General features: G+C 45.0%; 1 protein-coding gene across 7 annotated transcripts; it reads left to right on the forward strand.

Annotated features, from left to right (window-relative positions):
* Window positions 1-3,873: 3,873 nt before the first annotated feature.
* LOC137477726 (hexokinase HKDC1-like) lies at window positions 3,874-24,096 on the forward strand. 7 transcript variants are annotated; one of them, XM_068196905.1, is made up of 19 exons: window positions 3,874-4,268; window positions 4,870-5,073; window positions 8,583-8,745; window positions 11,701-11,849; window positions 11,935-12,054; window positions 12,837-12,992; window positions 14,006-14,105; window positions 14,725-14,908; window positions 15,218-15,373; window positions 16,112-16,345; window positions 17,162-17,466; window positions 17,743-17,891; window positions 17,981-18,100; window positions 19,587-19,682; window positions 19,768-19,867; window positions 20,448-20,631; window positions 21,330-21,485; window positions 22,158-22,391; window positions 22,994-24,096. In XM_068196905.1, the coding sequence occupies exons 2-19, from the start codon at window positions 5,011-5,013 to the stop codon at window positions 23,136-23,138; spliced, it is 2,814 nt and encodes a 937-aa protein (XP_068053006.1). In that variant the 5' UTR covers window positions 3,874-4,268; window positions 4,870-5,010; the 3' UTR covers window positions 23,139-24,096. The 7 variants fall into 7 exon arrangements, 6 of the variants coding, with proteins under 6 accessions (XP_068053006.1, XP_068053007.1, XP_068053008.1 ...); XM_068196906.1 differs by lacking the exon at window positions 3,874-4,268 and adding an exon at window positions 4,352-4,661; XM_068196907.1 differs by lacking the exons at window positions 3,874-4,268; window positions 12,837-12,992 and having other exon boundaries at window positions 4,789-5,073.
* Window positions 24,097-25,310: the final 1,214 nt, after the last annotated feature.

Here is a 25,310-nt window from a genome sequence, read left to right on the forward strand (position 1 = left end):
TGAATTAGCTATTCATTCCACCCCTTCCCAAAGGGCAGAGTTTAACAGACCACAAACAAGTCATGAACAGCCTGGAACAAAATTGGCTCAGAATGGTGATAGGAGACATGTGCCTCTAACCATTATGTCCTGTGAAAATGTGTAAGGAGGTGAAAAACATTTGTGGTAATATGTCAGGAGTGTTGGAATTCTGGCCACAAGAATTTTGGAGTGAACTTCAGTTCTGTAATCTGAGGAGTAATTATGATGCTGTGTGATTTGGTTTTTGTGTGAGAGCTTTAAGGTGTGCTCTTGAGCTCCCAGTATGGATACTGGAGAGTGGAAAGAATCAGATGCTGGAACTGCTGTGTATTTACAGAAATGGGTTTCAGCACTTGCACATGTTGCTGGGCTGCCTGAGGAGAGTGATGCTACACTGGCCATATATCTGGGGTTAGCTGTGTACCAGTGCACAGGTCCTGCTTGTGTCAATGCTGGGAAACGTTTCGATCCAGGCTGAGTTTCATTGTCAAATACCTGACTTTCTGAAGTGATCAAACGTGTTTCTCTGCAGGCTGAAAGTTTGCTCTGAATCCCCTTTTCTTTCTCCTGGTGTCAGTCCTTTATGCTGCTGTTCAGAAAGAAATCTGCAGCAGTTTGGAAAATGTTTTTACAGCTGTTTTCAGTGTAGTCCATGTACTCTTTCCTCATTGTTTACTAAAAAGCAAGCAGTGCGTAAATGTTTCTAGCCCACGTGATCTGCTGCTTTCAGTACAGTACTGGTGGGAAGAGAAAGTTTTAGGTCCTTCCCCTGCCACATCTTTTTTTCCTCCCTCAAGAAAAACCAAGCAGGTCTATGTGTGTGGCAGTGGCCATGTGAGTGTTGTGGATTTTCTGCTCTGCAGATGAGTAGTTCAGCTTTGCTTTCCCAGAGTCCTGCTGAACAGCAGCACCACTTGCACAGAGTGCAAGCTTGCATTAACCCGTACAAATGTGTTGTATTTGCTACTCACACAGCTTGTGTGATGTGCATTGTGTGATGGAGTGGTATCAGTTGCCTCCTTGTTGCTTGGCACTCACTGGAAGGGAAGCCTGAGGCACGTTTTGACCACATGCCTTGTCCCACTTGCCCCTGGGACTGCACATCCCCCAGATCCAGGGTGGATGTGCAAACCACTGTTTGAAATCACCTTGGTTGTCGTTTTCTCTGCCCAATGTGTGAGGCTGGCTTGTGGGAGACCAACACTGATATTGTGCTTTGCTTCTGTTAGGCTGAATTTGTCCTTCAATCATACAGTAAGCTGAGTGCTAGTGTATTTTTGAGCAAGGAAAGAGTGTCTGGGACCTCAGGGTGTAAGCCAGCCTTGTGTTTCAGCACCAAGCCTTGCAATAAAGAAGCTAAATGACTATAAGCATTCTTTTTTGTGTTTTGCTGAGATTAGCACTTTGCTTAACTCACTGCTTGTTTCCATAGTGACTCCATAGTAACTGTTTTAGAAGCTCTGAAGTTTATTCAGGCGTTTCCAGGCTGACTTTATGAAAGTTTTCTTTTCTTCTGAGCTAATGGTGTGGCTGTCATTGACTCCCATTAGAATGGCTGCCAAATTGGTCCCATGTGGTACAATCTGGACTGCCGTGGTGCACTTACCCCAGCTGCCCATTTTTAACCTGCCTCGTGGGGCTCTGCTGAAGCTTTATTTTTAAGCAACAACAACACTGTTCTCTTGATCTGGGAATCACGTTTTCAGGTGTTCAGATTTCCAGATTAATTTCAGACATCAAAATTAGAGATGTTTGGAAGTTTATTCATTGTTTATTTGCTGTCCCTCAAATGTAAGATGCTGATTGTAACAGCATTACTTGGTAAAATCCTTCTGTCTTTTAAGCCCAGTATGCTCTGTTCTGTCTGTGCTGTTTCCATCTCTATTCTGATTTTTCCTGTCAGTCCCCTCAGGTGTTCTGCCTTACTTTATGTCCTGATGTTGCACTAGGGGTGGCGTATACAGGGAGAATGAATATGGGGACCCCTTTCTCTCCTGAGCTTTGATGAACCTTTGGGAATATAATGGGGGATGAACCTGCTGCTACTGCAGGGAAGGGGGAATATGTTCTAGGGGTTGGTCTTGGAATCATAAACTATAACAAAGAAGGATTTCCCTTGATGATGTTCTAGTAGCCTTGTGCACTGTCTCCTTGTTAACCTGGATACCAAATTTAGCAGCCAGCATTGCTACCTCACCAAAGATAGATGAGTTTATCTTGCAATTAAATGCTTATTGGTACGGTGCCTCTTTCTGGAGGTAACAAGGGCACATTTAGCTGATGTACTCAAGATTTTTCATGCATTTCCCCATTGTAGCTATGAGCTCCTTTTCTCTGCAGGCCTTTGACTGCAAGGCTGTGGGAGGCAGATGAGCACCAGACTCTTCAGGATTCTCCATTGTGCTGTGAGATGTAGTTTGGAGGCAGAACTGCAGGAGAAGAAAGTACAGGAGGCATTAAAATGTTAAAGTCTTGTTGGCCCTTGCAATGCAGAGAGGGAAGGTTTGTGAATAACTTTTATTGGTGCAGGTCTAACAAAAGGGAAAAACAGCATCACCTCAGGCTTCCAGGCTGCATGCAGTTGGAGCTGATCTGTTCACTGGGGCCTGGACTAGTTCCCCTGTCCTGGCCAGGATATGTACAAAACGGCTGTAACACTTTTGGGTGTTGGGCCCTTGGTACATTGAGCTGCTGTCTGTGTGGAAATGAGATCATGTCTTGTCTTCTCTTGCACAGCAGCCTGTCGGAAGCTGGGATGCACCAGGGGTGAGTGAACAGCTTACACAGTGATTCTGACATGTCAGGTATTTCACAGAGCCTGCTGCCAGTTTAGGAACATTTAGATCTTTGAGACCTTTTTCCAGTGGTGTCCGTCAGAGAAAGAAAGAAAAGAGAGAATGAAAAATAAATCTACTGTATTACAGACACAATGAGCTCTGGATCAAAGTGGGATGGAGCTTGAAAGGTGATGTTTTCAATTTTGCTGGCCAGAGGGGTTGTGACTCGGATGGCATGGGTAAACAATGAGGAGAGAGACAGTCCCTTTGGGAGTCAGTGTCTGACTTAACAAGCCAGCAGTTATTAAAAGATGAATAGAGGAGAAGTGAACCGTGCTTTCTGGCTGGTAGTGTGGCTTATTTTCTTCTTTCTTTTCTCTCTCTCAAAGATCAAAGGCCTAATTTTAGAACAAGCCCTATTTATGGACTGCTCAGCCAGTCTGTCTGCTTTACTCTTGTTCTAGAATGATGGAAAATAAATAGAGCTGGCAGGATCTCCCAGTGTCCAGAGCTCATCCCTGATGCTAGGCAGGAGGAGAAAAAAAAGAAAAAGACCTTTCCTAGCAGAGGTTCTGTATGATTTGTTTCTGCAGAGGGAGTTCACCTCCCTCAGCTCTTTCAGTCTTTCCTCGTGATCAGAAGCTGAAAAAATGTGACCTGTGACTGCTCCTGATGTTCAGCAGAGCTAACTCCTGATCCCTGCTTTATTGATGTGCCATAGCTGACAGGACTGGGCAGAGTCCTCTTTCCAAGACTGGTGCTGAGTATGGAGCCGAGTGCTGGTTTTTGTGCCTCTGGATTATCCTCCTATAGAGGAGAATTCAGCCCACCACAATCAGTTGTACTTTTTTTCTTTTTACAAGAGCATGAGATGGTTGGGTCCACTCTAGGCTATGAACTGATGTAGCCAGACATCCTTTCTACTGACTGGCTGCCTCTGCCCTTCTCTGGATCTCTAGACAATTCCTACTGCTCAGTAGTTCTTTGTGTTTCCTCACATTACTTAGCGCTCCCCTCCCCCTTTCCTCTTCTCCCTCTGCTGTTTTTCTAATCTATCAAAATAATTTTTAATTGTTACCTTGTTCTGCAAAATTTAGGGTGACAGTTGTCTGCAGTAACTGGGCTCAGTTCAGCTGAACAGTAACTGGGGGGAAACACATTGTGTGTAGGTGTAGTTTGAGAGTGAGCCTCTAATTACTCCATGAGAATGCCTTTTTTTTCCCCCCTCTCCTTTGTGTCAGCATTTCACCGAGTTTTCTTGGGATGATGTTTTCGTAGTCCATATCACTTGATACAGTGACAGAACCCTGGAAACACTGGTGTATTCAGAATGAATTTGAGAGTGATGGTTAAAGGCTGTGTCAGAATCTGATGGTGTAAGGAAGCTGCTCTTGCTGTAGGTGCTCTGTGCTGCCAGTTAAAGGCATCCTTCCAGTGGGGCAGTCTGATACCCACACTGCTGCCTGCCAGGTAAATCTGTCCTCTGCCCAGGTTTTGCAGTACTGAGGATCTTCACTGGTCTGGAGCTCTGGGAGAAGGGAGAATAATCAGTCCAACAACCTCTCTGCTGGGAATTGCGCAAGAGGCATTCCAGCTGGGGGCAGGGGTCTGTGTGTCTCTGCTCTTTACACAGCTGAAGCTTAATTGGTACAAAGCTGCAGATAAGGGTGCACTGTGCAGAGCTAGAGTGAAGTTAATTCATGCAGAAGAGCTTGTCTCACGAGTGGGAGTGCTGAGCAGAGGGAAGAAGTCTCCTAGAACCGTTCGACTTTCCAGATTCCCGGCAGCGGGCGGCAGTGGTGGGAGCCTGTCAGCCCCTGGAATGAAGCGGGGCAGGCTGCGTAGCAACTGCATGGAGAGGTGGTAACAATTCCCAAGTGGGGCAGTAACAAAATCGATTTTTCTCCCCTTCAGCTTGGCAGCTATCCAGGTGCCTGCTCTGGCACAATGAAGAGTGTAGCTGGGGAGGGAGGGACTTCGGGTTGATGGGGGGGTGTGATACAAAGACGCAGAAGTTTAATCACTGACCTGATCACACTGGATGGATTTATTTCTGGACTCAATTTCCCAGGAACTCTGCTATTCCACAAGGGGGAAAATGCCTCTGCTGAAGTTTCTGTAGCTCCAGTTTCGTGAATAAAGATCTGTTGCTTTGGAGTTATTCACAGCAGCTCTGTCACTACTGACTGACTCATCCATCTGCTTCAAGAAAATGTTTGCTGTCCACTTGCTAGCTTTCCATTTCACAAAGCTAAAAGAGGATCAAATAAAAAAGGTAAGTTGCAGCGTTAGCTGATTGCTATTTTAAGAACGGTGTTGCCCAGATACGGAGGGGTCTGCAGTGCGTAATGCAGACCATATAATGGCATTATCCACTGAAACCATTCAGCCAAACGGGGCAGGAGGTATTTAGACCTTAAACCACCTGACGAGTGTGAAAATAGGTCTGGTTAGTGGTTTTGCCTGCACAGTTACAAGTGCTCTCCTAGTAATGGAGCAAAGTCCCTTCAGTAAGGGGAAGTGCTTAGGCTTTATCTGGCATGGTGTGGAAGAGCCCAGAGGACAGAAAGGATTACTCTTGCTGAATCACCTTGCAAGTGTACTGTGAATGATGGGATTTCTCAATCTGAGCAGGAATCAGGAATCAGTCACATAGCAGGGATAGGGAAAACTCCTGTGGTCTTTGGTCTGGGTCTGCTGAGATTCAGGAGAGATTTCCAGTGGTGTTGGTGTTCCTGTGCCTCCTCTCTGGTTGTCCAAAACTGGCTAATCACTCTGATGTTTACAGGTGTGACCTTTAATTACAGTTGGAAAAGCTCGAGATGGCTCAGATCTGGAGCTATCAGTACTGGGAGTCAGCTGCCTAATGGTCACTCTTCCTTAATCTACTTTCATGGCCATACTGAAATGAGTCTGTGGGCTTATGTCCGTCATAAGACCATGTGAGACCTGCAAGCTTCATGAGTCAGAGGTCCTCTGGTTTGTGGACATGTCCCCTGCAGGTCCTCTGTATTCCTGGTGTCTTCATTGAGTGCTGGCAGGTGGCCATTGCTGCCAGGCTCCATCCTCTGGTTTTCCAGCCGGGGCTGGCAAGGTGGGAGGTGGGGCTGTCTATGGACGCATGGTGGAGATCCAAGGTCCTGGTGCGTGGATCCGCTTCCATCACTGAGCTCATCAGCAAAGTGAGCCTCTCCAGGTCCTCCTGTCTGTGCCCAAAACATGGAGTGGCCAGTTCCAAGGAGGACTTCTTCCATTAATTCTGTTTTGGAGAGAGGCATTCTGAGAGAGGTACTGGTATCTCAACAGTCAGATGTCCCTGACTCAGTCATAGCCCTTTTATCCCTAGGATTTAAGTGATCCAAAAAGGCCTTGCTGCCCCTCCCCTCTGTGAGGAGCTGGTCTCTTATCTAGACACTACTATTTCTTCATTCTTTTTACTAAGAAAGAGAAAGACCTTGTGGAGCAGTGCTTGGGTGTAGTGGGCTTTGCAGAGAAACATCCAGCTTGTAGTTGAGTGAGGACAGTGGAGACGAGGGAGCAGAGGAATTCTGGCAAACCATTAAAAAAATCAGTCTTTCTGCAAGGTGCAAGCCAGCCCTTCCTGAAGGCAAGAAACCACGTGTTCCTCAGACTTCTCTTTGAAGTAGCCTAGGGTAGGCTTTACAGAATAGGGCTGATTCCTCCCTTATTAGAAAGAAGGAATGTCTTCCTACCTCTCCCTCCCCGGGCTTTTTTACTCTGTGGTAGCAAAACCAAGAGCCTGCCTGCCATCAAAACAGTGCTCTTTCCATAAATGAGGCAAGGCACTATTCCTGTACCACGGGAGGAGGGCAACCAGTTTGGTTTAGCACAGCTTGGCCATTCCTGTGTTTACAAGTAAATGGTTATGAGAGCAGGGCCTTGCTCAGGTTGTAAATCAGGCTGGAGAGCCAGCAGGCTCTCCTGGGCTCCGCCTTATCTAGTTCCTTGGAGAGGACTGTCTGCTCCTATGGTTGTAGGCAAACAGGGTGGGGAACACGGTATCTGTGGGCAGCAGGGAGCTAGTGCATGTTCTCTGCAAACAGACATGGTAATTTTATTGCTCTTGAGAGTTTTTTCCCCCACAAGGGTTTCTGTCACAAGGCTCTTTGGGTCTGTGTCAGAGTGCATGCGTGCTGTATGTCTCCAGTCACTGTATTTTCTCCAAAAAATCAGTATGGGTGCATAGGCTAACACAGGCCATGGATCCTACACAGTGGTGGGGCTTCAAAACACCCTTGGAGGAAATCTTGCACAAACAAGGGCTACAAAGACAAATCTGAAAAACAGCCTTTTCATAAAGCATAAAGGATAACCTGTATCCAAAGGCAGCTGCTGCTCTAGGAAAATTGTAGGTTGTAGTTTCACACTTTCTCCTCTGTGTGTGTGTGTTAAGTAAGTGCTGGAGTGACTTTCAGGATCCTGGCTCTTTTGGGTGGGTCATTGCTGACCACCAGTGTAAAATGGGACTGTGAATAGGCAATTCGTTTGCACCTCATTAAAATATGTGGCCAGTCCAAATTGCAGCAGAGACTAACTTATCTACAACCTGCATTGCCCTCTGCTTAAATAATGCAGCCTTTTAAATCCTGCCATATTGCTGGTGAGACTTGGTTTGTGTCCTTCCAACCCTCCAGATCTCCTTACGTAAATGGGACTGGCGAAATGCTCTGAACAGATAAAGCACCCTAACAACATAGCACACAGTGCAAGAGCTGAGTGTCTGTAGTAGCAAAGCCCTGGCAGCTGTCCCACCTCTGTCCCCTGCCCACCTCCTCTGGCCCTGAGTCTCAAACACCAATGACCTAGTGGACACCTAGCTATTTGGAGCACACAATTATTATGCCTGCATCATGTTCATACAGCACCAAAGTCTGGCTCCCCAGTGGAAAAGCTTTTGGATGTTGACAAATTCTTTTTTTTTCCTGTGTTAATCCTTTGTTGTACCCAGCTGTGTAGTTTCTAGGCCACACTACTTATATTCCTGCAGGTATGTGTCAGTCCCAGCAGCATGTGGTCCTTAAGGAAAAACCTTAAGGAAAAAACCCTGATGAAACTGTTCATAAACACTCATTAGCTTCTCTGCCAGTTTATCTGAATGAGCTGCTTCATAGAAACTTTTGAATTCTTTTATATTCAACTGGCTTCTATTTTGATGTATTCTGTGAGTTACAGACCTTTAACAAAGGGTATTGATTGCACCCAAAAATGTGTTTTAGATTTCAGATGTAATCCTAGAATCACGAGAGAATGGAGAGCAGAGCTGGAGTGGGAAAAAGGCTTTGAATTCTAGCCTGGCATGCCAACAAAGTTAATTGTCTGTGGAGTGAAGCAGTAGCTGAATAGATGTTTTTGGGTTGTGCCTGACACGCTTGGGTACTGATGGCATTTTTTGGACCTGCCTCAGAGAGGTCAAATTCTCACCAGATTGACATACTTTGCAGTTCTAGTTCATTGTATCTCTAGCAGGAGAGGATCGTGCGAAAACAGCTTGTCAGGGTCTCAAGCAAATCTCATGGGCTTACATAGATTGTCAAGCTACTGAGCCATCAGAAAAGATGGCCAACTTTTGGGCAGTAATTCACCAGGGCTGCATTAAACATTTCCAAAACAAAGTTTTTTTTAGAAGAGTGAATGTCCTGCTGATGACCTGGAGCTTGCTTGCGCTGACAGTCATGAGAACTTGGGGTGCTGGGGTCGAAAATGAAGCGGCCAAGCAGCCCAAGGAGCCTGCGTGCCTCTGAGTGCCACCTTCCCTCTTTGCAGGTGGACAGGTACCTGTACCAGCTGCGCCTCTCTGATGATGTCCTGCTGGATGTGACAGCTCGCTTCCAGGCCGAGATGGTGAAGGGGCTGGGCAGAGACACAAACCCCACGGCAGCGGTGAAAATGCTGCCCTCGTTCGTGCGCTCGCTGCCCGATGGCTCAGGTGGGTCCCTGCTCAGCGCTGCTGCTGCAGCACGGCCAGCTGCTGCCAGCACTCCAGATGGCACGGCAGAGACACGGGGCAGCCAGGGGCTCTGGGGTACCGACTGTCTCCTTGAGAAAGCACACGTGCAACATGAGCCTGGGGGAGCACTGGCAGAGTGGTTTTCTCCTTGAACCAGGTGGATTTTGACCTAGAGCTGCTTGTTTGAGGAAAGGACCTAGGAAGTGCTCAGGAGCAGCTTCTCCCGTCTGTTCCTGGTGCGGGCCTTGCTGTAGGGGCTGTGTAGGACATGGCAAGGGCAGCCTCTACAGCTCGGAGCCCGTAGTGCAGTCTGCTGTGGCTGCTGGCCTTCTTGGAGCTACAGGGAGGGCAGGATGCTGCAGTGAAACCCCTCAAATTGCCAAGTGACAGCAGCGTGGCATCCTCAGAGCTGTGATCCCCACATTCTGCACTGCTTTTGCTACTTCCCCAGAAAGTGATCCCTTCTGCCTTTCCTTGCCTTCTCCATTGGGAAAATCTGCTCCTGGATGGCGTCTACCAGGAAACTGCTCTGCTTTTTCAGCTGAGACTTGAACAGAGAGGGAGAAAGTGCAGTAGTGTCCTCTGGGAGGATGTGACATGAGATAGGAACTAAAGGCTCATCTTGTTTGGAGAAGTATGCACATCCGAAATGAGTCCTCAGCTGGCTCCTGGCAGCGCAGCCTGACAGAAAATGACATTTTTCTCAGGTTTAACCAAGTTGATTTGTGCATGGTTCTGTATCTCACCTAGATTAGGACTCAGTGTAAACTAGCTGTGCAGAAAACTGAAATGTTAGTTTTGTAACTTTCCACATGACTTTATTCCCTCTGATGGTAATTTCCCTGAAGTTAAATGAGGAATAACAGCTTTAATGGCATAAAGAAGGTATTTGAAGGCAAGTTCCTTGAAATGAGGCATGTCTGAGAGAAATTATATACAAGCTGACTGGATGGAAGGGAGCACTCTTCCTTTTCTGCTAGCTTTGTCAGAGAGAAAGAAGCACTTTCTTAACCCTTGCAATCTCAGTGGCAGTCTCTGGTCCTGAGGTCTCATGGGTCTCTGATGCTGTTCTGGAGCAGCAGGGAGCCCCTGAGGCCAGAGGACTTGGAAAATTGCATGTAGTGTCATCAGTGTTGCAAGAGTTGATGTCCCCCAAGGCCAAGGTTGGATGGTGCTCTCCTGGCCTGTGTGGCCATCCCTGTGTGCCAAGGGCATGCTGCAGCATCAAGCTGGGCTATATCTTATTGACACAGTGCTTACTCTAAGTATCACATTGATTTTTCTATTTTTGCCCTCTAGAAAAATCCTTGTTGTTTATTTTGCTTCCAGACTGGTTAAAACTTCCAGCAGGTTTAAACAGCTCAAACTTGGATGGTTATTCCCCCATTATTTATTATTATTATTAACTTCGAGATTTTTTGTGCCCCCAGTGTTGCTGACTGAAGTTACTCATATAGAACATCTTCAGTTTTTCATTGTTTAGGGATTAATAGTCTGACTAATGTCACAGTTTACTGAGTAACCCAATCTGCCTCCTCACCTTTAATAGCTGACCATGGTATTACAGGTAGAATTTCCTGCTTCCTTCCCTTTCAGGACCAGATTTAATCATGTTTGGACTGTGGAACAAAGATCATGCAAGGCTAGGCACATACCACTGTGTTTTCCTTTGGGGAAGGGCATTTTCCTGTGTGAGGGATAAACAAATTTTATTGTAGCAGTGCCAAACTGTCCTTCCATCTGAGGTTTGCTGTTGGAGATGTATGTGTCTGAGCAAGCCTGTGAAACAAAATGGTGCTTTCACAGAAACACCCAAGGGCATTTGAAAAGGATTGTGCTGGTTGACTTTGGGTGGCAAATTAGCTTTGGCCCACTTGGAATCTGACTTCTGCACTAGAGCTCAGTCTTAACATATGTCTGCAAATCCTGCATCCTCCACTGGATAGGGGTAATGATCTCACATTCTGCTTGTCCCATATTTCAGGTGACAGTTTTGCAGCCCCTGTGTGCTCTGGTTGGTTTGCAGTGGATTTGGGCCTTTCTTGCTGAAAAGCTCATCCTTCTGCAGCTTGAAAGTATGCTGCTGTGGAAGGAGCAGGGTGAACAAACCCAAACTGCCAAATAACAATTGAATTAGCTATTTTTCCATAGCAGGCTAAAAGGAGAGACCTGATAGCCTTGCTGAGGGTTTCCAGCTCTCAGTCTTTTGGATGCTCCCAGGCCCATAGGATAAGGATCTGCCATGCTGGGGCAGGAGAGGCTGTGGCTGAGGTGAGGGAGGGCCCTGGGCTGTGGCCATCAGCGTGACACCTTGCTGAGCCTTTGCTTTTTTTTTTTGGTTAGGGTTGGGATTAAATGTGTGAGATGGTATTTCTTTGTTTGGATTCAGATGTTTGAGTTCTTATTTATATTACAGTTTTATTATAAACTATGAGTTCTACAGCACTTCACTCTAATAAGCTAAAAAATGGAGGCCTATCTATCTCTTTACAAGGCTTTTTAAGGATAAACTGTCTAGTTAAGAAATGACACTTAAATTATTTTTATTTTTAACTTAATAACTATCTGTGGCCCGCAATGTGGACTTTTTTATCTAATTACATAATACAACTTAAACTTAGAAAGCAGAAGGTAAAGAAGAAGGACTAGCTTCCACGTTAAAACTTCTGTCTTGGTTTATATATATTACTATATGCTAAAACTTTAAACTCTAAGTTTTCTGCTGTGTGATATTACACACTTCTTTTCAAACTACACACCTATAATTTCAGTTCTATTATTTAATTTTGGAAGTCTTCTCTATGGCCATAGGTTAAATGTAGTGTTCTTTGGGGGGTCAGTGCTTGTCAGCACAAAAAGTCTAAAATTCTCAGTAAGCAGGGTCCCAACAGCACCTGAGCCATCCCCAGTGATGGCTGCCCCCGTCTGTTGCAGAGAAGGGTGACTTCCTTGCTGTGGACCTGGGTGGCTCCCAGTTTCGTGCCCACCAGGTGAAGGTGTTTGATGATGGGAAGCAGAGCAGCCAGCTGGAGAGCAAGTTCTACCCCACACCCAAGGAGGTCACGCAGGGGAACGGAGCCGAGGTAGGGCACCGCCGCTGTCGCTGCGCCGCGGCGCTGCTGCGCCCGCCTGCGGGACACAGCCCAGCTGTCCTCTCTTCTTGTGCAGCTCTTTGATTACATTGCTGACTGTCTGTCAGACTTCATGGAGACCAAAAACCTGAAGCATAAGAAGTTACCTCTTGGCTTTACGTTTTCTTTTCCATGCAAACAGACCAAGCTGGAGGAGGTAAGATGCTTAAAGCAACACTCTTGTCAAGCTGAGCTCCTTGCAGAATCTGGAGAAGCTGTGGAATGTGGGTGCTACCTTGTGGCTTTTATGTGGGGTCATGTTTACATAGCTCTCTGAAGAAGGCATGGATGACTTCTAGTATTTAACTAGACTTGACTATTCTTCAGTGATTCATTTCTCCTCTCAAGGCAGCATCATCTTTAAGCTAAAGCTACTCTATTGCTCAGTCAGTACCCAATTCCAATTCTACAGGAACCATGTGCCCCTGTATTAACACTGTTAGAAATAGATGTGCACTTTTGTGTCTTGAAGCATCTTTATTTCTTTAATCACTCTCAGGTTTTTTGTATTTACAGTTGATTCTGAATAGGAAATATGTGTAGCTGAGCTGCTTGAGACACCTCTTGGGGAAACAAAGGGCTGGTTGCAATTATTTTGTGTTCTCTCATTCTAGCCTCTTATTTCTAGTGATCTGTGCTTTGGGCTCCAGTCCTGCAAATGCCTTTTGCTTAATGCTATTAGACTGTGATCAGCATAGGAAAGCCACACGTGCTTTAAAATGATGCACAGGGAGAAACATTTACAGAATTGGGACTTTATGACTGTACCTTTTTGATTGTATTGGTACCGACAGGTACCCCAAGGTAAGATGTTCTACTCTGACTTATTTTGGCTCGGTTTTAATAATGGACTTCTCCACACACTTCAGTCTTGACTGGCTTTGTGGTTTGTGTGCTAAACTTGGTGTGCTTTTGGGTCACTGCACTGTTACTTTTCAGGGGGTTCTTCTTGCATGGACAAAACACTTCAGGGTCCGAGGAGTTCAGGACACAGACGTGGTCAGCTCTCTGCGCAGGGCCCTCCAGAAGCATCAGGCAAGTTTTGTACCAGCAGGAGCTGAACCACAGAACGTCCTCCTGGGAAATCATCTCTTGGTGTGTGGGTTCTTTTGAGAGCTGTCAGACATCCTTCAGGGATGCTCAGTAGCAAGTGCCCAGCCTGCCTGTACATCTGGTAGCTCTGAATCTCTCTCACAGCTGTAATTCAGGCTGCTCTGGTAACACAAGGGCAGCTGCATGCTGATAGCCCAGGCTGGCTGTGACAGCTCACCAGCTTGGGCCCCTCTGTCTCAGCCCGAGGGAACCTCTTGTGAAACTACTGGGTGAGATATAAAACACTCAGTAATTTCACACATTGTGTTTCACAGCCTGGCTTGTGGGATGAAGGTTGGTAGGGGAAAATGTCACCTCAAATTGGCACACCTAACTCCACCAGGGCTTGCCTGTCCCCTTCAGTCTGTAGGATGGAACCATTGATGGCAATTTTTAAGGTCAGCAGTAAGACATGATTAAATCTTCCCTTGAACTAGCATACAGCCTTTGAATAACACTGTGTTTTAATATTTTGGAAAGTCTTGCTTTTCATGTTTGGTGCTATTGATAATGCCAGCTAAGAAATACAAAGCATCTTTCCATAACTTGATGACTTCATAGTAAAGAGGAAACTGCACAGCCTCTGCACAGAAAGGAAGGACTTTCTACTTGAGTGTGGTATTGCTGCACAGCTGTTGCTGCATTTGTGTGTGTTTTCTGTCCCATTTGGTGGGCTCTGCTCAGGTGGTAGGATGTTAACCTTTCACACAGCCTGTAAGCGCAGTATCACAACATTCACACCAATAACGTGTCACTTTTCTGGAAAATGAGGTGGGATTGGGGAAAAACAAATCCCTCAAGCAAAGAGGCTCATGAAAAACATGAGAATTCAGAGATATTTGTAACCTTACAGAGCTGTGGAAGAGTGTTGTAAAATGAAATAGTGTCTTTCAACCGAGGAGTTTTCCTGAATGAGGCTTTCAAACCCAGGGAGTATGTCTGCATGCTGGTGCTTTATCACAGAGGAGGCTTTCTGAGCTTTTTTCCCTGTTAATCACTCATCTTTATGCTATTAGGACATAGATGTTGATGTTCTGGCACTGGTCAATGACACGGTGGGAACCATGATGACTTGTGGATATGATGACCAGCGCTGTGAAGTTGGACTCATAATTGGTAATTTTTTCTGCTCACCATGAAGGGTTTTTTCCCTCTCATTTGCTGAATTGCTACAAATCTGAAGTAGGAGGGAGTTTCACAATACAGGAAAGAGCAGAAAGAAAATGGAAAAAACAATGGGTTTTCAAGCCTGGCTGCCTTCTGTAAAGCAGCTGTTTTTATGCTGATCACATTGCCATCAAATTCTACAGTCCCCATTTTGTCTGGACTCAGTTGTGACCGGCATACTAAACTTTTCTGCTGACTGTATAGAAAATTACTGTGTCTGTCCAGAGAAAGCTGAATTCCCCTCACGTCTGGTCGTTAGTACCAGCTATGCTTTCCACAGTTTCTCCATTTTATGCACTATGATGCCTTTTATTAGGCACACAGAAGTACATTTGAAAGAGGAAAAAAATGTTTTTAAACAAGTCGAACCTTAGAATAATTCCAGGGTTTTTTCATTCACTGTGAAATGATGATTTCACGGGTGCAGGTGGCCTATATTAGCATCCTATGCCACGGGGTTACGTGTTTGTGTTTTCTTCCAAAGGCAATGTACTGACTTATTCCCAAACATGTGGACTTAAACAAAAAGCACACATGGAACAAACAGCGGTTTATCCAATACCCACAGGGACTGGCACCAACGCCTGCTACATGGAGGAGATGAGGCACATCAGCCTGGTGGAGGGGGATGAAGGGAGGATGTGCATTAACACGGAGTGGGGGGCCTTCGGAGATGACGGTGCTTTGGATGACCTCCGCACAGAGTTTGATCGGGAGCTGGATCTGGGATCTCTCAACCCTGGAAAACAATTGTAAGTGACTCCCTGACTGACTTGCAGTCTGAGTTCTCAGAGTGCTTTTCCAGTGTTTGCCAAGAGCCCCATTGGAACAGAAATTGTCTTAAGTGAACCGGAGATGACTTGATGCTGGTTCTGTCTGGTCCAGATCTTTTCCTTCTGGAGAGGTGAGTACCTTTCACAGCTCCCTGCTTCAGGCCAAGGAATTGCTGCTACAGTTGCTCATGTGTTGTTAAAACCAGGTGGTTGCTCTGGTATGATGCTGTGGAGGGCTAAAGAGGGGAGCTGGTGAACACCTGGACTCCTTCCTGTGCTCCATTCCAGGTTTGAGAAGATGATCAGCAGCCTGTATTTGGGGGAACTTGTGAGACTCATTCTCCTAAAAATGACAAAGGAAGGTCTGCTCTTTAATGGGAAAGTGTCAACAGCTCTGCTTACTAAGGACAAGATTGAAATGAGACACGTGTCTGCAATGGAAAAGTAAGAACTTGTAATATGTTCCTTGAGAGTAGCCACTCTCAAAGTCAGTCTTTCACTAGCACAGCAGTGATACTGGAAGTGTAGTTAAAATCTGTGAGTGCTGGGAACAATCCTGAACTCTTCAGCTCGATCTTGCTTTTGCCTAGGAGAAAAGTTGACCTTTCTGTAAGTAGGAATTGGTGTAAGATAGTTTTAGCAAAGTACCGCAGTAGCAAGTGTACTGGTAAACAGCCCAGATGCAGGGTGTTTAAATAACCTCTCTGGAGACCTGAGTGTGTGGGATGGCTGCTGCAGTTTTCAGCCTCTCTGATGTGGGAATACTGGGGCTTTGGACATGTAGTACAGATTATAGATCAGCTAATGGATGACTGCGTGGAAAACTGGGATTCTGATGTTTTGTAGAGGGATCCTGGTCCTCACTGTCACTCCAGGAATTATTTTCTTTGTTGTAGTGAGTGAAGCTGTATATCTGTTCTTGTGCTCTCCTTCTTTGGATTGTTTATCCCATTCTCTTCTTGACTAGCTGATTGGGCTCACCAAGTGCTGAACCCCAGGAAGCAGCCTCTCTTCCCTGGGTACTTTTGGGAATGCTGTGGGAAACACATTTCTGGTTTATGGGATCCAATTACGATGCTGTCTGATAGGTTGTGTTGTGGTCTCCTCTCATTTCTTTTTGAGCCAAGGTATTGATTTATATGTTATTGCATTTGGTGATGTATTCTTTTGTTTTGGGGTTAGGTACAAGGAAGGCCTGAGCAACACAAAAGAGATCCTTACAGAGCTGAACCTGTTTCCCTCTGAGGAGGACTGTGTGGCTGTTCAGCACGTCTGCACCATCGTTTCCTTCCGCTCGGCCAACCTCTGCGCCGCCGCCTTGGCAGCCATCCTGACCCGGCTCAGGGAGAACAAGAAGCTGCTGAGGATGCGAACCACTGTTGGGATTGATGGGGGGCTCTACAAAACCCACCCCAAGTGAGTAACTAAATAGATTTGATAATTGCTAAGAGCCTCCATCTGCACATGTGTGTGGCTTTTCAGAGAGCTGCTGGTTTTGCTTCAGCTTTGGGGTGAGGTCTCACTGGCTTAGGTATTGCAAAGCTATCCCAGGAGCTTTAGAATTTGGAGTGGGGTTGGGAGCTAGTGTTGTTCAGCCTGGAGAAAAGGAGACTCGGGGTGACCTTATCACTCTCTACAGCTTCCTGAAAGGAGGTTGTAGTCAGGTGGGGTTGGTCTGTTTCTCCAGGCAGCACTGACAGAACCAGAGGACACAGTCTCAAGCTGCACCAAGGGAAACATAGGTTGGATATTAGGAAAAAGTTTTTCACGGAAAGGGTGATAAAGTTCTGGAATGGCTGCCCGGGGAGGTGGTGGAGTCACCATCCCTGGGTGTGTTTAAAAACAGACTGGATGTGGCACTGGGTGCCAGGGTTTAGTTGAGGTGCTGAGGCTGGGTTGGACTCGATGATCTTTAAGGTCTCTTCCAACTTCACCATTCTGTGAATACTGTGAAAAACATGACACCTAGAATAATGGTGTCGGAGGAAATGCAGTTGATTTCTCAAGTGACTCCTGGGCCTCTAGGACACTTGCAGCTCACTGTGGGTTTTCTCTTTTCTTTCTTTCTCCCTCCACTACTTCCCTGGTTTTGAACCTGTGCTTTCCCAAACCGGAAACCTTCTCCAACTATTCTCCCAAACTGGTTGGAGGCCTGATTGCAGATGGAGATGAAGTAAACCATGCCCCAAAGGCCGGTGAGAGCCTAAAAAAGGAACTCTCTGTCCCTGCTAGGTACGCCAAACGCCTGCACAAGGTGGTGAGGAGGCTGGTGCCCACGTGCGACGTGCGGTTCCTGCTGTCGGAGAGCGGCAGCGGCCGGGGGGCCGCCATGGTCACGGCGGTGGCACGCAGGCTGGCGACCCAGCGCCGGCGCCTCGACGCCGTACTCGCGCCCTTCCTGCTGCCCCCCGGCACCCTCTGCGAGGTGAGGGACAAGATGAGGGCTGAGCTGGAGTACGGGCTGAAGAGAGAGACGCAAGCCCAGGCCACGGTGAAGATGCTGCCCACGTACGTCTGTGGGACGCCAGATGGAACAGGTGAGGTTAGCTCTTGAGCACCTGGAGGCAGTTCAGGAAAGTTGCTTGTCTGTTTTTGGGGTGGGGAGGGAGTATGCTGATTAACCTGGCACATGCCGGGGGGATTTATGTTGTCAAACCGGTGCTTCCTGCTGTGTCATCTGTTATCTTCAGCCCCATGCTAGTAGACCTGATGGGATAAATGCCATAGGGAACAGTGCTATCATCAGTGTGTTGTTCTGACTGGCAAACGTGCTAGGAGAAGTACCAAAATGAAATACCTTTCTTCTCCTTCAGAGAAAGGAAAGTTCCTTGCCCTTGACCTCGGTGGCACAAATTTCAGGGTTCTGCTGGTCAAAATCAAAAGCAGGAGAAGAAGATCGGTGCAAATGTATAACAAAATCTTTGCCATTCCTTTGGAGATCATGCAAGGGACAGGAGAAGAGGTAATCTTAAATGAATGTTTAACTGATCTAGCCAAGGCCCATTATATGGGATTACTTGTGAGATTTATATGCTTCTTCTTTCCTTCCAGCTCTTTGACCATATTGTCCAGTGCATAGCAGACTTTCTGGAGTATATGGGGATTAAAGGTGCTCGTCTTCCTCTGGGCTTCACCTTCTCCTTCCCCTGCAGGCAAGCCAGCATTGACAAGGTAAGAGCTGCAGCACAGAATGGTCAGATGGCAGCTCGGCATCTGCTTGGTAAATGACATAATTTTGGGCAAGGCCGACTTGTTGGTTTGGAGAATTTATTACTTTACTTTGCAAATCAGTTGTGTTTCATGAGAAAGTTATCATCCCGTGTTACCCACCTGCCTATGGGAGGCAGAACTTCTACTTCTTGTCTCTGGTAAGTCGTGGACATGAAATTGTTTTTGTTCTATAAAGATTAAGCCCTCATGACAGCAACATGAAGTGCATATTTTTAGTAACCCAGGAACCTCCTTACACTGCCTTAACTCTTCAATGGCAACAGATAACAAATGGCTCCTTCTGCTTGCTCAGCTACAATGCCAGGTTGTTTTCCAAGCTGTGCTGCACAGCTCTGACTGTGTAACTTCTGCACCACATTAGCTTCTTTTTGTTGAGTGTCAGTGGACAGACCTGAACTTACTTGTTCAGCTTGGAAGAGTTGTCTTTTTGACAGATATCTTTTATCTTTTCAGATCTTATGTAAGAAAATATCGTTTTTATGAATTTCCAAGAGGGGCAGGGGATGTTGTGCTGCTTAGTTCTAGTAAAATATGTAGGATATTGGGGAAATGAGAGACTGCTATTTTACTGAATGTTTTTATGTCCTGGTGGGGTTCACAATAGCTTCTAAACGTCGAAGTTAGTCTGCTTTGTCTCAATTTTCAGCTCACTGTTGAGAGTATAGCAGTAAGAATTGGCCTTTGGTGGAAACATGAATTCATATGCCTTCTAAACCCACAGCTTAGCATTTAGGTCTTGAGAAATGATTAGGAAGCAAATTCTACAGCATTGATGGCAAACTGAGTGAGACACATCTGTTTCCCATAATATGTTGCTCTGTGTGTTTGGTCTTCTACTGTTGCTAGAGGGTGAGAGAGGGTGTTGCTAGAGGAGAGAACTTGAAGGTGTTTCTTAATATCAGCTTTTTCTCCCAGTTGTCTTCTTTTTTTTTTTTTTTTTTCCTTTTGAGTAGACAGTCCAGAGCCACTTAGGAAGTGTAAAGCTAATTACTTCATGTAGCCTGGAAATCAACTTCTGTCAGGCCAGGTTGTTGTCTGAAAAGAAACAAATTAGTGTTACCTGGAGTTTTGGGGTCATACCAAATGTTCTTCAGGACACGACCCAAAAATTAACAGTAGATGTTCATTAATGTTTGATGGGTGTTTGATTTTCAACAAAAGCATTTTCCAAATGAGATTTAGAAGGTACTGAGTGCAGTGCCTTGACAAATAGCTGAGAAAACTTGGAGCCACTACCATCAGCAGTTGAGTAACAACAATACATGAGCACAGCCTGCACTAGACACCCACAGTAACCTGTCCAGGAAAATATGTTATTTGGAAAAAAAAAAAAAACATTGGGGTGGGAGGCAAGAAAAATCTGATGCTTGCAATGTACAGTCTGCTCCTTGTCTTCACTCATGACTTACTTTCTCTTCTGCTTCAGGGAACACTTGTGGGATGGACAAAAGGATTCAAGGCAACAGACTGTGAGGGGGAAGATGTTGTTGATATGCTAAGAGAGGCTATCAGGAGAAGAAATGTAAGCTATTTTTTTCTGCTCATTTTGGTGTATTTAATGCACCCTCACTCTGGCATTCCACTGCTGATCGTGACTTGTGTTTTAGGAGTTTGACTTGGACATTGTAGCAGTGGTGAATGACACTGTTGGGACCATGATGACTTGTGGCTATGAGGATCCAAACTGTGAGATTGGCCTTATTGCAGGTACAGTGATGGTCAAGTGGCCACTGTGAGAAGGAAGCACCTATGTAGAGCTGGGCTTTGGGATCTGCGAAGCAGCACCTTTTATTCGAGCTTGATATACAGTGTTATTAGTTGCTTGGGGTTCTTGGCAGGTTTGTGTGGTGTTCAGCAGGAAACTTAACAACATCTGTAGCAGATAAGTTCCTCAACCTGTTGGACTTGTGATATCTCTCTGGTGGTGCCTAACAAGTGTATGCAGGGTAAAAGAATACAAAGCAGATAGAGCATGAATTCTTGTTTTGAAAAGTACATTCATAGTTACACTGTAGCCAGGTCATAGACCATGGAACAAGCAAATATTTTTAAAAATCTGAATGAATTCTTCTTGGGCTTTTTAGATGATTCCCCCAATAGATTCCTCCAGGTTTTGATCTAGAAATATATCTAAGCATAGAATCACAGAATGGCCTGTGTTGGAAGGGACCTTGAAATTTGAGATTTGGCAAAGAGAACTTTAAGATGAGCACTGCGATAATCTTCCATAAGTTTCTGGTGCTGCTTCACTTTTCCAGATGAAGTCTTGTAATTTCTTTCCTTCTAGGAACAGGCACCAATGTTTGCTACATGGAGGACATGAAAAACATAGAAATAGTGGAAGGGAATGAAGGAAAAATGTGCATTAACACAGAATGGGGAGCATTTGGTGACAATGGCTGCATTGACTACATCAGGACAAAATATGATAGAGAAGTAGATGAAGGCTCACTAAACCCAGGGAAACAGAGGTAAACGTGATGGTCCTGATGCCAAGAGCCTGACAAAGTCAGTCTTTGAGAGACACTGGCTGCTTTTTAAAATGTGCTTAATTAATGAATAATCAAAAAGGAAATTTTAATATTGCATTTCTTTTGTTGCTTGGTAAGTAACCTAGATATCAAAAAAAAAAAAAAAAAAAAAAAAAAAAAAAAAAAAGAAAGAATAAAAAAACAAAGATGTATATTGTTACCACAGCACTGTTTTCATCTTAAAGCTTTACCAGACAGTGCAGCTTTTAAGATTTCCCTGCAAAGTCTAGGTCATGCTTTGTTCCCCCTCGTAGGGTGATTTTTCAAAGGCAAAATACATCTCAAGCTTGTTGGGTAAATACAGTATTGATTAGATGTGACTCACTGGTGAACGCATTCACGGACAGGGAGGAGTTTCACTTCAGCGTGGACTCTGACTTTAACACTAGATTCTGTTTAATATTGCAAGGGTTTTTTTCTACTTCTGTTACCATTTGGCAGAGGTAAATATATTGTAATTAATGTTTGCACTTGAAGTCACTGCAACAGATTTTTGATGATTGAAAAATGGAGTTTAATGGCTATTGCTCTGAAGCTTGGACTGCTTTCTTTGAGTTCACGGGCCATGTGTATTCTCCTCATGCTAAACAGAGCCATCTCTTTAAATGAGCATTTTTATTCCTCTTTTGACCCAACAGGTATGAGAAAATGACCAGTGGAATGTACCTAGGTGAAATAGTAAGGCAAATTTTGATTGACTTAACCAAACAAGGGCTGCTGTTCAGAGGACACATTTCGGAATCACTCAGGAAAAAAGGCATATTTGAAACAAAATTCCTGTCTCAGATTGAGAGGTAAAGTTGTTATATTTACATGGTTTAAATCCTTAAAGTCTTCTGGGACACCTAGAAAATAGTCTTTTGCAAGTGTGTGGAGCCCTTTCCTTCAAGAAGTCAATTAAGTCAGTTAGGGTTTTCTTCTTTGAGCATCCCCCACCTCCAGAATAAAAGTTAAAAATAAGAAACCGGGGAAGTTACAGCATTATTTTTGTAATCATATGAATTATCATTTCCTGTCCACATCCTGGGTTATCTTGGATGCCTTAGCCATCAAGCTAAGTGTTTCTTGTGGGAATTAAAATAGCACTTATTTAAGAAAGCAAGAAGTCAGTGATACACAAATATGTGCATACCTATATATCTGTGCATTACTACAATGGTCTCTAGGCTATTTGAAACTTTCTGCTGTGGAAAGCCTCGAAAGGAGTGTCTCAGCTTTGAGATCTAAAGTAGCAGTCCTGTGGCTGATCTGGCTCTGCTCCCTCCTGGCTCTGGGAGTTAGGTGGATGATTACTGCTGGTGCCTTCTGGAGATGCAGCCTGACATGGCAAAAGGGCATGGCAGGAGCAGATTTCCATCTAAACTCAGACAGAAACCAGCCTTGAAAGAACTGGAGAGTGCTAGAGCTGAAGTGGTCCCATTTCCTTCTGGAGCTTTCCCTAACTGCTCCGTGTGTTCCCTGCGCAGTGACCGGCTCGCCCTCCTGCAGGTGCGGCGCATCCTGCAGCAGCTGGGCCTGGACAGCACCTGTGAGGACAGCATCATTGTCAAGGAGGTGTGTGGAGCAGTTTCAAGAAGAGCTGCCCGGCTCTGTGGGGCAGGGCTGGCTGCTGTTGTGGAGAAGAAGAGGGAGAACCGAGGTGTGGAGCGCTTGCAAATCACCGTTGGAGTAGATGGGACTCTGTACAAGCTCCATCCGCAGTGAGTACCTTGGTACCACTTCCCTTTGCTGTTTGCTTGCTTTCACTGTGAAAACATACCTGTACCAGCTTTCTGCTGAGATGATTAAAAACCTGAGAGGGGGTAAGGATCTAACACATTTCACTGCGTTTTGTCATTTCCCTTTCCTAGTCACAGGATCAAAAATTGTAAAGTCAACACCAGTTACCACCGGAAGGGTCTTTTCTCTGGGATGTTGAGTGAACCTAATACTTATTTTCCAGTGTTTTGGTAGATTTCTACAATATCTGAGTCTCCTAGATGGAAAGCTGTCTTGAGTTTTTGGAGGTGGGTCAGTATCCTGTGAGCAAGGCCTAGAAATAGATGCATTAGCTTTTGAGTTGGGAGAAGAGAACCTCCTTCATGATCTCTGAAGATGTGGGCAGTGTATGGCATCATGCTGAACAAGATTCAAGTGGAGAAATAAAAATTAGAATCTGATTATGTACAGAAATTTGTATCTTTCATGATTAGGAGAAAAAAGAAAGCAGTGGCTGAGGATCCTTGCTGATAGGTGAATACAAAGATCTCAGATCAGAAAGCAGCTGCTGAAATATTCTGTTCTTCTCTCCCTTCCCTTTCAGTTTTTCTAGGATCCTGCAGGAAACAGTGAAGGAGCTGGCCCCTCAGTGTGATGTGACTTTCATGCTTTCTGAAGATGGAAGTGGGAAGGGAGCTGCCCTCATTACTGCAGTTGCAAAAAGATTGCATAATGTTGGACAGAAGTAGAAATGAGTGGTCAAGTAATTTCGGCCCTGCCAGGCGTGTGCAGCAGGGGTTTGCTGAGTGGTGATTCCAGACAGCTCTGCCAGACACCAGCACGCAGGTGCCTTCTTTTGAGGAGCAGCTGGTTTTGACCAACCAGGATTGTGGACTTTTGGTAACTGGGATTAAGTGTTCCTGCTCCCCACTGGCACTGTGTCTTGGCATAGCACAGTCTACTCAGTTCTGTACTTCCTGCAATGCATCTCCAGTGCACACGGGAGAGTGAAAACAAAACAAACAAAATCAACCCAAATGTGTCTTTTTACAACATCTTAATTAAGCTACTGCACCACAACTGAGTTTATCACCTGCTTCTTAGGATTTGTGTGCTTTGTTTTGTCTTGCCCTGGCTGAAAGAATATTGAGATTCTGATGTTGTAGCTTATCTAGTGGACATATTTGTTCAATGCTTCACGGGTTTTACAATAAATTTGCAGGTGAAATAAATGAATGGACCTTTGGTCAGTGATGCTCCTCCGCTGCTGCACTGGTTGCAAGTGTAATACAATACTTCCCTGAGGACAGGAGGCATGTTTAATAGATGAATGTAAAGGAAAAAAAATGTGATTCCACAGAATATCAGTTTGTGTCAAAATATGTCAGTGCTTCTGAGTCACATAAAGCTAAACCAATGCTGCATGGATTCTGACTGTGACTGATTCTTTTGATGCTGAAGGAAACAGAGAATGTAGAAGGAGCTACAGAGTCTGCAATGTCTGTGTCAGGGCTACATGGAGGGTATCAAACAGGCCACCAAAATAGTGTGTAGAGGGGAAAAAAATTACCTAAATTTCTGAAAGTCTCCTCTTTGTTTTCCCTCTGTTATCTTCTTGCATGTTCCTGAGAGAATTGTTTCCATTTTGTGCAAAGAAGTTTATCCTTGGTTTTCATTTTCTGTTGCCTGCTGCTCTGCCTGTTGGTAGTGTGTTTGTAAATAAATCTGTGTTGTTGTGAGCCTTTGCTCCTCTGTCCAGTGCATCATCTGAGTCGTGGGAAGAACGTGCAGGCAAGCGGGAGCTTTCTTAAAACCTAAATCTTTAAACCTAAACCTCTCTTTAAATATAAATCTGTAAGTGGTACCCAGCAGCACTTCAGTGATTGTGAAGGGGGTTTGTGGATAGGGCTCGTGGCCTTGTGTGACCAAATGTCCCTGACCTGATTTACCCAGAACAAACCAAAACAATAATATGGTACAGAGAAGCTGCAAATCTGTGTCCTGCCAGTTCTCTCTTCTCAAGTATCCCTGTATCCCTTTTAATCCTCTCTTTGTGGGTATTTGCTTCCTTGTGGGCTGACAGCAGAAAGTGGGGCCAAGAAATGTGCTTTAAGCCTAGTTAGGTCAAAAGTAACTGTGGTGCAGGGGGATAAGCAGTTGGGTTTATGTAATAATCTGTAACAAGGCTGCTGCTGGGTTTAAATTTAGCAGTCACAAATTCAAAATTGGAAGCTACAGACTTTTGCTGTTTTGTAGTTTTTTAAAAAACCAAAATGTGTCAACAGCTTTGTGTCTGTGTCGGAGTTACTGGATGGGTAGAAGATACTTGCAAATAATTTCCACTTCTGAAGGAATTCCTCATGGTGCTGAGCTCACTATACCAAGCAATTGGGAGGAGACAAGTTGTGAAATCGTATTAGATTTAATGTTTTTCTCCTTTTGTCAAGAAACTTAGTATTTTACTTTTTCTTTCTATTTCAGAATCCACAGAGCTGCAGAAACCAAAGCTTCCTATGTAGTAAGGGCAGTTATCTGGAATGGAAGTTTTTTGCTGGTTAAATTTGGAGGGGCTGGGTGTAGAAGAAGAAAAAATAAAATCAGATATTGAGTCTATGTGAGGCCTGGAATAGCTCTTCTAAGCTGTTTTAGGCCCCAAGGGAGAAACAGGTATTTTGGCACCTGAAATCTTGTACTATCTGTGTGGTTCTGGGCCTTTTTGGGGGAGGGGATTCTGCAGAATTGCACCTGTGAATGAAGTATGTCCCTGTATGTTGTAAAATGCAGGTGAGCCCAGTGGGAAGAAATGCTGATGTCCAACTCCAGTTCAGAGGGCTGAATGATTTCTTTATTATAACTATGCTATAATGCATTAATATACTATATAAAGGAGATACTAAAACTACAAACCTACTTTCTCTAAC

Source organism: Anomalospiza imberbis, chromosome 8 (assembly GCF_031753505.1).
Source record: "Anomalospiza imberbis isolate Cuckoo-Finch-1a 21T00152 chromosome 8, ASM3175350v1, whole genome shotgun sequence".
NCBI classification, from domain to species: Eukaryota; Metazoa; Chordata; class Aves; order Passeriformes; family Viduidae; genus Anomalospiza; species Anomalospiza imberbis.